This window comes from Alosa alosa, chromosome 20 (genome assembly GCF_017589495.1).
Source record: "Alosa alosa isolate M-15738 ecotype Scorff River chromosome 20, AALO_Geno_1.1, whole genome shotgun sequence".
In the NCBI taxonomy this organism is placed as follows: Eukaryota; Metazoa; Chordata; class Actinopteri; order Clupeiformes; family Clupeidae; genus Alosa; species Alosa alosa.
Genome location: NC_063208.1, coordinates 11,436,606 through 11,451,090, shown reverse-complemented (window position 1 = coordinate 11,451,090; position 14,485 = coordinate 11,436,606). Strand labels below are relative to the sequence as shown.

Sequence of the window (14,485 nt, the reverse complement as noted above, 5' to 3'; positions counted from 1 at the left end):
ATGTTGTATTCCAAACAATAAACCAACAGTCCTGGAAGGGCATTACTATGGTTAAATCTCACTATAACCTCCTAGCTGTGGATATCCCATTACAACCCATTCATTTGATTCGTCTTTTTTGCCGTCCACTATTATAGGCTTGCAAAGGGCGATAAAATAAACGTTCTCATATCAAATAATAATAGCAGATAAACATAAATGTGTGTACGGTATTACTGTTTATAATCATGAATGACACCTGAACTCCATGAACCATGCAGAACTCCTTTTGCAAAACTTTATTACACATGTGAACATCTTTTCACAAGCTCTTAATATTAAAGACCCTATTTTGACTCTATGTCTTTGGGATTATTTTAATTCCGAAACGTTAAGTTACTTAACTTCAAGTTATCTTTCTACGTTCAGATTTGTCTATCTTTTGGCCCAATGACTATAGGCCTATACTGTATTTATTTATATTTTGTCCAAATTTGGCAATTCCTCGAGTGCAGCCTACACTGGATAAATTTGATAGTTCAAGTGTAGCAATTTCTCAAATTCACTCGTAATAACAATGGTAGCCTATATACTAGGCTATACCAATTATGTGCCTCACAGCCCACATAATTGTGACCCACAAACACCATTAAATTTGAATTAGATTTGTCAACAAGTTCCTGAATTCCACGACTTTATGGCAGTTACAAAACATACAACAGCATAGAGTTGGCTAGAATTTAAGGGGTGAACCATGACATTACCTCAAGCCTGGCTGTTCTGACAGAGAGCTTTCTCACAATTTTCAAATGTCTTTGAATTTGTCTAGGCTAGGTCCCTCAACAGGTTATGCTATATAACCTAGCAAAGTAGGTTATTATACAACATTTTCTTTTAATTAGTAGCCTAAGGATTGGCTTAACATTTTCATACAACCTTGTGGCAGGCCTAGATTTGTTTTTCAAGCCAAAGTTAAGGCTTTTCAAGGTTTTTCAAGCCAAAGTTCAGTTGCCTAAAATAGAGGAATAAGAAATGAATTTCATTTGTGAGAAGAAATTTTGATAAAAGCAACATCTAACCAACAATGGCATACGATTCTAAAGATCTTGCATTGGTTCAGTTTAAATTTATTTAGACAACAGGCTTATAAATCAAGTAGGATAGAATATTGTGGTAAGCAAATGTGGTGTCTTTATTTCTGCAAAGTGCAACCAGTCAAAGGCTGTCTGTAATATCAAACAAACACAGCAAGTATAGCTTTCATGATTTTATTCTTTGACAATTCATTTGGCCAATATAGGCCTATGACTGTAGGCTACATTCAACATGTTTGGAATGAAAAAGATTATTTAACTGTATTTTGCTACTGGAAAACAGGAAAACAGGTGATGAGAAACAGAACTATTGGGTTACTATGAGATTCAACCAGACTGGAATGAGGAGATTTGAAAAGAAATGAATGAAAATGGCATTGTGTGAATGGCCCAAGGCTTTGTTATGCCTTTTCATTCGTATTTCCATTCAGCATTCCCCCTTCTTCTCCAACAAATTGTTGTCTTGGGTCCATTTGCATTGAAGCTTTGCATTCACACCGTTAAGTGCTAGACATACACCCTGTAGTGTAGATTATTCCGCCTGCTACCCCCTCCCTGAGACTGGAAGAACAAGGTAAGACAGTGTTGTCATCAACTGGGTGTCACCTGAATATCTGAATAAAGCACTATCTCATTAAGTGTGATTAAATTCATGGGGGGTCCTGATTAGGTTTCTGTAGATGTGTATGACATCTACAAAATGTTATCTGCTGCTTTATCTATTGCCATTCTATTGCATGCTAAGTTGGTGCATACCTAAAATATTTTTTACAAATTGTTTACAGGATCTGTGAGTCAGTGTTGTCATCTGATTAACATCTGTTATGTTTGTGTCCCTTACATATTAATAGTAGGAAAGCTACTCACTCCGTACACTGTTAATAATACAACTGTGAATTCAACTGAAGATCAGATAGTGGTTTGTCTGTAATCTCTGGGTGAATTCTGCTGGAGCAGCCAGTTTGACTCTCCACTTTCTGTCCTGAATGGAGAGTGTGCCAAATGTTTAGCTAGCTAGTAATTCTGCAGTGTCCATTTGTCTATGGAGGGAGAGGTAGACCAGCAGCATGACTCAACAAAGTGACTGGCTGCCAGGGTGTGACTGTCAAGTGCTGCTCCTACCCCTCCCCCCAACACGTCTGAAATAGCTGCCCAACCGTCACTGGGAAAGATTATGAACATTAAAGACCTTGTTAGCATTAACAGCACTGCCCGAATCTAGAGTTTTAATATGGAAGATCCTGTCAGCGTTAGCATAGACACGTTTCATCTGAGGTCTGTAAGGATACTGCTGTGGTGAGAGAGGGAGTGTGAAAGCAAATGAGTCATGAGTCTCTCATCACAGAAATGCTTCTGAACAAAGGTTGTATCAGACCTGTTGGTAACTCTGGGACAAAGACTGGCATAGGATAAATGCATATGTAAAAGACTGTATGTGTTTCTAGGGGGTGGGGGTTTCTTCCAGGGGGGCTATGCTAACAGATCCTCTTTATTTTCTTCAGTTTGAGAGAAGATGTGAGAGGCACAGAGAGCAAGACAGAGTGTGTCTATGAATGTGTGTTGATGTACCTGGAGACTGACCCCTCAGGACAGAAAGGTTTCTGGGTAGGAGCCAGTGCTCTCATGCTCAGATGATTCCCTTACAGTAAAGCTTCCTCATCCCTCAGCCCTGCACTTCCTCTCCCTGTCCCTGCATCCTGTAGCCTTCCACAACAAGATGGTTTGAGAAGCTTAATCACAGGGAGGTGTGCTGAAGACTCCAGGGCCATCTGAATATACAGAGATGAATTAATTAATATATTCTTGTAAAGCTATACAAGAGCTGGCAACTACTGTAAAATCATCATAACATCTAATGAAGTAAAGTAGTTTCACAGTAAAATAAAGTAAATGTAAAAACGTACCTGACTGACTTGTCATTGTCAGTGTATAATCTACATCAGTAGTTGTTCATTACACTTACTGCCCTAATATAAAATAATATAATATAAAATATAAAATAGCCTGCACAGGCCTACACTATGACAACCCACTAAAAAACACTTAATTCATGGCAACTTAAGGTAGTGTTTGAACATGGAACTAAAACATAGACACTCAAAAGATATATCATGGATCATGATTTTTTATCATTACTCAGTCAGTGGTCATTTAGAATGTTCACCCTTAGGTACATTATTGACCCTGTAGAGAACCTGTTTTTCAGTGAATAAAACATGTCAGGTCTTTGTTTGCGTGGCAATACAAGTAAAACTTTTAAGACACTTTGACCATTCAACATTCACCAATCATATCCCCAGTATTAGTATTGCACTTATCCCAAACAATGTCGGCTAAAAAAACAAGTAAGTGAACGAGAAAATGGGTCTACTGTAGCTCAGCTCATGCTTAATAGAGTTATTACTCAAAATCTTCTGAATGCTTCAGGGGACCTTTGGTGGCCGGTGGGCCATCACATATACAGTCAGTGATGCGATCAATTGTCCATGTCCATGAGTCCAACATGGAAAACAATAGCAATAGATTCAGAGTAACCTTGTTCTCAGCCAGCTAACCAGCTGTTAAAGAGCAATTCTTGTCTGAGAACAACTTTCTCGTACAGCAGGACAGGGAAAACACAAGGCAGAGAAAAAGACAAACTCTCATAGTGGGCATTTCTTCATAACAACTGTAAACCTGATCTGACAACACAATTAAGACTGTTTACAACTGTGTGCTGTGTCTTTACATTACATTACATTACATTTGGCTGATGCTTTTTAACCAAAGCGACTAACAACATGGTAAACAGTAAGTTTTAGAACAATTCTCACAATTTTAGGACAGTTTAAAAAAAACATTAGAGTACAGTAAGAATAAGTCGCCGGTGAGTGCTGTTTTTAACAGTTACTTGTCAGTTTAAAACGGCTGGTGAGTGCTAGGATCAGTAAGACTTGTTGTAAGTGTTGCTATGAGAGTAGATGTTCTCTTGTCCCTATGACAACTCTCTCTCTCTCTCTGCCCTTGCTTCTTTCTTTCTGCCTCACTCTGTTCATGCACCCCTCTCCCTCTCCCTCTCCCCCTCTGTCCCACTGCTCTCTTGAGTGAGGGCAGCAGCTGTGTGGTGAGCCAAGTTGAGGGTCAAGTACTGAACTGTGGAGGACAGACAGCTAACAGCAGCCGCACTGGGGGCTCCAAATAGGAAAGGCTGCACAGAGGATTAGAAGCCTAATGTTTGATAGCATATGGCTTGATGCCTGACTAAAGGCCTCATGCCTCAGGTGCAATGCAAGGCCTGGAGCCCAATGGAACAGTAATGTAGTTATCAAACCTAAAATATAGACCACATCAAATTGTTTTATAGTTACAATAGTTGTGTAATTTTAATTTATTTATGTGTTTGCATGGGTTGTGGAAATGTATTATTCTTAACAGCTGGATTGATCCACATTATACTAGAATGTGGGCCAATAAACGCACTCTACCATACCTGTTTTTGGTTTGGGGGGAAAAAAGAGAAAAACGTTGGGGGTGTTGGAAAGGCTACTCATTTCTCATTCCAATGGGGGTCTGTTGAATGTGAATGGGTGAAAAGATGTTTTTCAATGGCACCTAGAAGAAATACCCAACACCTCCTCATGTTTTACAATATCTTGCTCAATGCCTCCTAAATCTGACTGCATAGGCTGATATAGATGCTAATGTCACCAGGGCATGTTAACATTTACAAACCAAAGGATAGTCCATCTTTCCCGTAGTCTGTAGACAAGTCTGTAGCCAGTTTAACAAGCATTAAAAATAGTGTTTGCCAAATGTAGCATGAAAAACTGGATTGGCATACTGTTGATGTTTGGACTGCATTGCAGTCTTTATTGAGCACTTTGCGTTAGGCTTTAAACTGGTCTACATGGACATGGCAGTAGCCTACGCATTGTTATGGGAAATTAACACAAAACGCATAGCCCCAAAACGTGACACTGCCGACAAATGTAATCAAAATTGATTAATGGCGCAAAAGGATGAAGTGATATAGCATACATCTCCATACGCCATAGAGACAGATGTAACTTAGACAATGGCTATGCCTGGCTGTCTTTCACGTGGTGAAATATAATATTGATAAGCTTAATTTCGTATGTCGCCTACTTTCTTCATTAACTTATTCCAATTAACATTATGTGTTCTGCCACTTCAGAAACAAAACGATGACGTATGAACGACAAGGCGGGGATTTTTGCCCGAATGTACGTGATTTGCGGGTCGCTGCGGGAGGGGGAGAGGAAGCTGGGGGTTGCAGCCCATTCTGGCCTCTCCTCCCTGGTATAAAAACTCCAACACCAACATTTTTCTTCCTCTTTCTGTTACCTGGCTAAGGGGAGCAGCTGCTGTGGAGTTATCATATAACACCGGTAAGCTAACCTTATATTATTTAGGCCTAGCATAGTTGGCCGTGTTGTGTTTGAGAAAGGGCTTTATTTCATGATTTATTCTGTTTAAATTAATGGTTCTTCTATATTTATTACGCTGTGAGATTTTCACGTCGCTATTTAGACAACGTTGTCAACGTTAACTTAAGCTTTTCATACCCATTTCTTGTTGGTATTGCTACTCTGTCATAACGTTAGTATTCATTTTTACAATGATGTATGTAAAATATACTACTAATATACTTAACGAACTTTTAATCTTTTTTTCTGTGATTGGGAAGAACAAAGACTAGCATGTGAATTCTTCTCAAATCAGGCGGAGGTTATTTTTCATTCTTGAATCCTAGCCAGTATAGCAGTTTTAACAACTGTTAATACGCCAGATGTCCATCTTTGAATGGATGCCTTTTAGATGTTTCGAATTTTATTGTAACTTTATCCGACGTGGCCTTCACATAACACGTGTCTTTTCCCTGGCTCTTAGCCGACGAGGCCTCTGCCGCTACTAGCTAATCAAACTAGCCTATGGTTAGCTGACTTGTTGGTTAGCGTGGTCAATTAAAATTCTTGCCCCTCCGGATTCACATCCATAATGTAAAACCTTGTATTTTTCATAATTCGGTAGTGATTAACCTATAATGGTAAATCTTCTAGTCATTTTATTAATGTGTTACGGTTTCTTTTGTAGAAACTTAAGCAATCATGGGCAAGGAAAAGATCCACATTAACATCGTGGTCATCGGCCACGTCGACTCTGGAAAGTCTACCACCACCGGCCATCTCATCTACAAATGCGGTGGCATCGACAAGAGAACCATTGAGAAGTTCGAGAAGGAAGCCGCTGAGGTAAGGGCTTTTCTTTAGTTCGGTGTTTCAGTTGGAATATCTGGTGTTGGTCGGCTCAAAGATGGCGGCTCAGCACGCGCTCTCCGCACAAGCCGGCTGGGTGTGGGCACTGGGCGGGGCTTTCGCAGCCGCGTTGGTGACGCAGCCCTTTGTGTAATGGCCGCTCAGCGGCCTGCTGGTCATGCTCTGTGGAAAGCATAAAGGCTAACTGGGCTAGTGACTTACAGAACACGTATAGAAGTTTAGTATGGTAAACTATCATTTTTAAGTTTAGAGAAGTCCTGACTTGTTTTCAAGGCTAAAACAGTCTATTTGATTAGAACCCCTAGAGCAAGAGTCTCATAGATACTTGCTGTTCTCTTAATGGAGTATAGTTGGGAGTTTGAATGCCTTTCTCCCAGAATCCCTTCATTTTTGTTTAAATGTATCCTTCTCCTTTGTAGATGGGAAAGGGCTCCTTCAAGTATGCTTGGGTGCTGGACAAACTGAAGGCTGAGCGTGAGCGTGGTATCACCATTGACATTGCTCTCTGGAAGTTCGAGACCACCAAGTACTACGTCACAATTATTGATGCCCCTGGACACAGAGATTTCATCAAGAACATGATCACTGGCACATCCCAGGTAAGACTGTCTGGATTATCTTCATCCATCTCTAGCTCTTATAGCCAATGTTTGCAGAAATGTATGTGCAGTGCTGGTACTAATGTGTCCTTTTCTACAGGCTGACTGTGCTGTGCTGATTGTTGCTGCCGGTGTGGGTGAGTTTGAGGCCGGTATCTCCAAGAACGGACAGACCCGTGAGCACGCCCTCCTGGCTTTTACCCTGGGAGTGAAGCAGCTCATTGTGGGAGTCAACAAGATGGACTCCACTGAACCCAACTACAGCCAGAAGCGTTATGAAGAAATCACCAAGGAAGTCAGCGCTTACATCAAGAAGATTGGTTACAACCCTGCCACCGTTGCCTTTGTGCCCATCTCTGGTTGGCATGGAGACAACATGCTGGAGGCCAGCAGCAAGGTAAGCAAAGGAGTTTTTGATTGTACCGTTTCAGTTTCTTGGTGCTAATGTTTGATTGATTCAGGGTCTCACCTTGTGCCTTTCGTTGTCTTTGTAGATGCCCTGGTTCAAGGGGTGGAAGGTTGAGCGTAAGGAGGGTAATGCCAGTGGTACCACCCTGCTGGAGGCCCTGGACTCCATCCTGCCCCCTGCCCGCCCCACCGACAAGGCCCTGCGTCTGCCCCTGCAGGATGTCTACAAAATTGGAGGTAAGGCAGACTGACAATGTGATTATTGTTTATGGTTGTATTGTATGGTTTAGTTCTCTTGGTCTCTCTAGGAATAGCTTAGCTAACTTGTGATTTTGATTTGCTCTCCAGGTATTGGAACTGTACCCGTGGGCCGTGTGGAGACTGGAATCCTGAAGCCTGGCATGGTTGTGACCTTCGCTCCCTCCAACATCACCACTGAGGTCAAGTCTGTTGAGATGCACCACGAGTCTATGCCAGAGGCTCTACCCGGTGACAACGTTGGCTTCAACATCAAGAACGTGTCCGTCAAGGATATCCGTCGTGGTAACGTGGCTGGCGACAGCAAGAACGACCCCCCAATGGAGGCCGGATCTTTCCACGCTCAGGTGAGGCCCAGTAATGTTAACGGTGTTGTGTTCCCTACTTTTATATACTTGGAAGTTATGCTAGTATTGCTGAATGGCCTATAGGGAAAAGGGAAAGAAAATGGCCAAATGCATTCCTAGCAAAGTCGGTCTGTTCCTTTACTTATGTTATGTTCTTTGTCCACAGGTAATCATCCTGAACCACCCTGGCCAGATCAGTGCTGGATATGCCCCTGTGCTGGATTGCCACACTGCTCACATTGCCTGCAAGTTCGCTGAGCTGAAGGAAAAGATTGACCGTCGTTCTGGCAAGAAGCTTGAGGACAACCCCAAGAACCTGAAGTCTGGTGATGCCGCCATTGTTGAGCTGATCCCTGGCAAGCCCATGTGTGTGGAGAGCTTCTCTGAATATCCTCCCCTTGGTAAGCTCAATCTCCTATATTCATCCACATGTTCGTCATTTACCAACAATGACTAAATGTTTCTTATTTGATTAGATGGGGAAAGCGGGACAATTCAGTGTTCTAATGTTTTTCCTCCTCACACAGGTCGTTTCGCTGTCCGTGACATGAGGCAGACCGTTGCTGTCGGCGTCATCAAGAGCGTCGAGAAGAAGGTTGGAGGCCAGGGCAAGGTCACCAAGTCTGCACAGAAGGCCGCCAAGTCCAAGTGAACCCCCGTCAGCCGAGCCGCCTCTCAGGCAGTGGGCACTCTACACCCGGGAGTTTCCCTTAACCTGGGCACTCTACTTAAGGACTGGCTAATGCTGATTAAAACTCACCGTAAATATTTTCGCAGGAAAGGAAACCAACTTGGAGTTAATGTACACATGGCTTTGTTAAATTGACTGCCTCTATCAGTTTATTTGAGTTGAAATGGTTTAGAACTGCAACTGTTTGCCACAGTTAAATTGGAAGGAAAGCTGCTCGACTAATAAAGATCTAAAAAAAATTGAAACAGTTTTTGTATCTTGCTGTTATTCCCAGATGGGACTGACTGATGAGGCTGCTCTGTCAAGTGTTGGCAAAGTAACTTTACTCTCCAGAGGTTGCAGCTGTCAACCACGTGTCTATTTAGCCCGTTGCAGAGACTTTGCTAGAGGTGCCCACTTACAAGTGCCCACCCAATCGTTTTGGTGGTTTGCAGATATGTAGCCAATGGTAACCTGCTAATGACTACTAGAAGTTTGGTTGCACACATCTCTACCTCCCACTGCATCCATTACCAGTATATAAAGCCCAGACGGAGAGAAATCGTTCCTTTTTCTCCGGCTTTTCTAGGGTTATCAGGGAGCTGCTCAAAGCAGGGTGGTAAGTTTGCCACTATTCTGACTCTTAGATGGGCTGTTTCTGGAATGGACCCCCCTTTTCTATTTTGTCAGAAATAAGAAACGTGGAGCACCTTTTTATTTGGATTACACTTATTTGTGAAGGAGGAATGTCCTTGGTATTTCTGGAAGGAAATATATTTCTTAATTGAGGATGGGGGATGTAGACCCATCTGTTTTCATAAAAAGTAATGAATAAGGTTATTTGCATTAGTTCATAGGAAGTTGCAATGTGCCCGGTCGTCCCCCTCAATTGAAAGTGTGGAGTTGGCCGCAAACTCATTGGCAGATTTGAAAGAACATGGCGGCGCTGCACCGCAGCTCAACATGGAGGATGATGAGTTGCGGTGCATAGAACGGCACCTCTATTTTGCTTTAGATGGGGGAACGTCATATGAAACATATTTATTGTGAATTACAGTACAACTCAACATACAAAGGCATTATATTGGGCTTAGTTTTATCTAGTTATACGAAAATGTCTTCACAGTAAGCTACCATCATGGGGAAGGAAAAGATACATATCAACATCGTTGTCATCGGTCATGTCGACTCTGGCAAGTCAACTACCACCGGCCACCTCATTTACAAGTGTGGCGGCATTGACAAGAGAACCATCGAGAAATTCGAGAAAGAAGCTGCTGAGGTAGGTTTTCCAGTTGCTGACCAGGTGGTTTGCGCCCTTATGTTATCTGTGTGCTATGTACAGTGAATGACTTGCATATGTCGGTATTTTAAGAGCCGGAGGGACGGGTGTAAGCACTACACGCGTAAAGAGCGCCATCTAGAGTCTAAAATTTCGCGCTTCCTCCTTAATTAACAAATTCCTAAGAAATATTAATATTACATCAATAAAAGGCTATTTTTAGATTAACTTTTATTTAATGACATTATTTATCATTTAAAACAAAGTGAAAGCCCTACAGACAAAATTACATTTTGTTTTCACTAAAACAATTTGACCGAGATATGTTCACACTGGATATGATTAGTAGGCCTAGGATTAGTTCATAAAGACTTGTCATTTATGGATTAAGCTTTTGAAAATGTTAAAGCCCATCATTTTGTTTTTAAACTTTTGACTTTGACTACCTTGGTCAAAGGTGTTAGGCTATATAACAAACCAACAAATTTGAAACACTATTTTGTTGATCTGCCTTTACTACACTCATCATAAATGATTTCCCCTCAATTTATGCAAGCATTAGACTTACTAGAAATGTAACATTTTTGACTTCTGAGATCCATCTGTCTCTCTGCTTCTTGTATTTTCTGAGGAAATTCATGTATCAGAGCTAAATTTCCATGTGGGTTTAATCATTTAGATGGGCAAAGGCTCCTTCAAGTATGCTTGGGTGCTGGACAAACTGAAGGCTGAGCGTGAGCGTGGTATCACCATTGACATCTCTCTCTGGAAGTTTGAGACCAGCAAGTACTACGTCACAATTATTGATGCCCCTGGACACAGAGACTTCATCAAGAACATGATCACTGGCACATCCCAGGTATAGCCTATTGTTCAGGAATCCTGGAATAATTTCAAATGTATAAACAGTTTAATATTTAACAGTTACCCTAAAGTGCTTCACAACATATTTGTATTAGCTGATTGAACCATCACCTGTACATTCACATATAACATTGGGTATATGGCTAATGCTAATTTCCAGGCTGACTGTGCTGTGCTGATTGTTGCTGCCGGTGTGGGTGAGTTCGAGGCCGGTATCTCCAAGAACGGTCAGACCCGTGAGCACGCTCTTCTTGCATACACCCTGGGTGTGAAACAGCTCATCGTTGGAATCAACAAAATGGACTCCACCGAGCCCCCCTACAGCCAGAAGCGTTACGAGGAGATCACCAAGGAAGTCAGCACTTACATCAAGAAGATCGGTTACAACCCTGCCACCGTTGCCTTTGTGCCCATCTCCGGTTGGAACGGAGACAACATGCTGGAGGCCAGCAGCAACGTGAGTGCGCACTGACTGAATGTCATCTACCAAAACACACCTGACTGCATACCTCACCTTGAGTATATTAGCAGGTGTTGTATTTAGGGTTGTTTGATTATGTAAAAATCTTGATCGCAATTACTTTTGGTCAATGAAATCACAATTATTTTCATACTCATTGATTTTAGAATCTATGGAACTTAACAGAAAAGACATGTCTTTTAAAAGTGGATTTCTTTGAATGTATAATAATTTCCCTAAAAATGTATGAGTAAAATAAAGAATATATACATGCCATTTGATGAATTGTACAGGCCTAGTTGCATTCAGTAATCCCCCACATTTACCACTCTCCGTTCCCTTGCTCTGGCCTACAGATGACCTGGTTTAAAGGCTGGAAAATCGAGCGTAAGGAGGGAGGTGCCTCTGGTGTCACCCTGCTGGAGGCCCTGGACTCCATCCTGCCCCCATCCCGCCCCACTGACAAGCCCCTGCGACTCCCCCTGCAGGACGTCTACAAGATCGGAGGTACCCTCGTCTCACCCGACACAACAGAGCTGTATTTAGGCTCAGTTTCATGTCAGCCACCACACTTTTGTTCCCAGGATTAGAGCTTCGTCTGCTTTTATCTGTTAACTATTTTCATGCCAACTAGTCTCACGCTACTCTTATTATGAAATGATTATGAAATAGATTATGAAAACTTTAGGTTTAAGTAACTAATCCAGGAATGCCATCTATTACCTGAATTAGTTCAATCTGGGAATGATGCTTATTTAGCTGACCTTCTAGCCCAAGTTAACTAACTGTAGCTTTAATTTAGTTGTGCTAGGTTTCCAATAACTGTGCTAAAAAATTATCTGTTCTTTAACCATGCTAAGTTATAAGCCATTCAGAGTATGATATCTCACAGCATAATGAAAATCACCTCAGTGAGTGATGTTGAACTACATGTGTAGTAAATGTGTATTAATTTGCCCTTCAGGTATTGGAACCGTACCCGTGGGTCGTGTGGAGACTGGTACCCTGAAGCCTGGTATGATTGTGACCTTTGCCCCTGCTAACGTCACCACTGAGGTGAAGTCTGTTGAGATGCATCACGAATCTCTCACTGAGGCTCTGCCTGGTGACAATGTTGGCTTCAATGTCAAGAACATTTCAGTCAAAGATATTCGTCGTGGCAACGTTGCTGGAGACAGCAAGAACGACCCCCCTATGGAGACTGGTAACTTCACTGCTCAGGTGAGAACCACAGAGAAGGTGCATCATGTAAACGAGATTCTCTGTAACTTTCCAGTACATAAAAAGATGGAGAATGGAGATTTACTGAGGGAAATTGCCTGGTTTAGAGCAGGGCTAGTGTCAAACAATTGCTAAATATTTACTTTTACTGTCTGGAACTGCCAAATTTACCCCACAAAGTTTCACAGTTAAGTCAAGTCAAGACAGTTAAGACAGTCAAGAACCAGCATTCTTATGTTATATGGGTCTATGGATTCTTCCCTGAAAAGGACCCTCTTTAAGTGGTTTAAGGGGTTTGTGAAATGGTCTGTGAATGCTAGGCTTTTAAAACAGTTTTGATCTGGAAGTGAAACTCTGTCCCTCTTTGTCCACAGGTCATCATCCTGAACCACCCTGGCCAGATCAGCGCTGGATATGCCCCTGTGCTGGATTGCCACACTGCTCACATTGCCTGCAAATTCGCTGAGCTGAAGGAGAAGATTGACCGTCGTTCTGGCAAGAAGGTTGAGGATAACCCCAAGGCACTGAAGTCTGGTGATGCCGCCATCATCTTGATGGTCCCTGGAAAGGCTATGTGTGTGGAGAGCTTCTCCAAGTACCCACCCCTTGGTGAGTACATGAGACCAATGGCAATGCCATTTAAACAACAAACACAGCAAATGCATATGTACATTTTTCTCCCCAAGGTTTGTTTATTAATTTCAAAATGATACAAATATAATTTTGATAGCAGTAGAAAAATACAAGTATAATATGCACTTTCATTTTAGCCACTGAAATACAGCATTTATTATTTGTCTTTGCGAAATGAATTTAAGATCTTGAAAATGCCATTTAACCATGTCATCCTCCTCCTGTCTTCCTCCTCCTCTTGTCTCTCCTTCATCTCTCCTCTTCCTCTGCCGGTTCGCTCTCTCTGTGTCACCAGGTCGTTTTGCCGTGCGTGACATGAGGCAGACCGTTGCTGTCGGTGTCATCAAGGCTGTGGAAAAGAAGGCACCTGGAGGAGGCAAGGTCACCAAGTCTGCTCAGAAGGCCGCCAAGGTCAAATGAACCCGTACGCCGGACCTGGGACAAGTGGCATCCGGGACACCCCATCCCGTACTTTTACAGAGCCTCAGCTCTCTGCTCAAGGACTGGCTAATGCTGATAAAAACCCATCGCAAAAGTTTTCGGAGGAAAGGAGCCAGAAAAGCTCTTTTTCTAAGTGCTTTAGTATGGAAAAAATAAACAAGGAATGATTTCTCACCAACTACTTTTGTCATCTTGTTCTTATGATTCTGTATTCTTATGATAGCTGTAGCTGATAGCTTTCAGCTTTGCACACTGAAATGGAAATTAAATGTTCATTAATTTATTCCCTACATTATTCAATGTTTGTTAGGGAGTAATATACATGAGTGACTCTTAGGCAGTCAGTTTATGGAATCAGAAAGCCATATCAACAGTCAGAATAAGTATATACAACTAGTGATGGCAACAGACAAAAAGCCCACCTCTTGGTCACATTTCAGTGCAGGTACTAAAACTAAGTGTTTAATGGGAGCTGTCTCCCTTATATTTATGGATGCAGCAGCACACACTCCTAATTCAAATATTGTCCAATGGAACCAAATAGACAGATGATTTACAACTGGAATGTTTGGGAACGAATACATGAATGTATCTTTTAGCCAGTAAAAGAACAAAGAAAGAAAAAATGAACACGCTTGTCACGATAATCAATATTACTGCATAACTTTGTGATACATAATATTAATAATTATGACAAGTCTTTTTTTAAATTGTTTTTGTCAAGTTATCGGAATTAAAACAGAACATTATGAATCACATTTCATGGGAACTGTGCCCCACTCTCAAACAGGAGTGTCATGTCTTTCTTCAGATGGCCACTAGAGGCATATTGTTTATGGTCACACACCCATGGCTGGTTTATAACAATCTGATCCAACAATAGCAAACAAATAGCTAAACTTCACACATGCACAGACGTGTAGGTACACAGACAGACAGACAGACAGACACAC

General features: G+C 41.8%; 2 protein-coding genes across 2 annotated transcripts; both read left to right on the top strand.

The window, feature by feature from the left end:
• Positions 1-5,306: 5,306 nt before the first annotated feature.
• LOC125285044 (elongation factor 1-alpha) lies at positions 5,307-8,897 on the top strand. Its single transcript, XM_048229244.1, has 8 exons — positions 5,307-5,461; positions 6,168-6,325; positions 6,769-6,948; positions 7,049-7,345; positions 7,443-7,593; positions 7,705-7,961; positions 8,128-8,362; positions 8,489-8,897. The coding sequence occupies exons 2-8, from the start codon at positions 6,182-6,184 to the stop codon at positions 8,611-8,613; spliced, it is 1,389 nt and encodes a 462-aa protein (XP_048085201.1). The 5' UTR covers positions 5,307-5,461; positions 6,168-6,181; the 3' UTR covers positions 8,614-8,897.
• A 257-nt stretch (positions 8,898-9,154) lies between these two features.
• On the top strand, positions 9,155-13,710 carry eef1a1l2 (eukaryotic translation elongation factor 1 alpha 1, like 2). Its single transcript, XM_048229243.1, has 8 exons — positions 9,155-9,250; positions 9,758-9,913; positions 10,593-10,772; positions 10,938-11,234; positions 11,594-11,744; positions 12,202-12,458; positions 12,833-13,067; positions 13,387-13,710. Exons 2-8 carry the CDS (start codon positions 9,770-9,772, stop codon positions 13,509-13,511), a joined length of 1,389 nt encoding a protein of 462 aa, XP_048085200.1. The 5' UTR covers positions 9,155-9,250; positions 9,758-9,769; the 3' UTR covers positions 13,512-13,710.
• Positions 13,711-14,485: the final 775 nt, after the last annotated feature.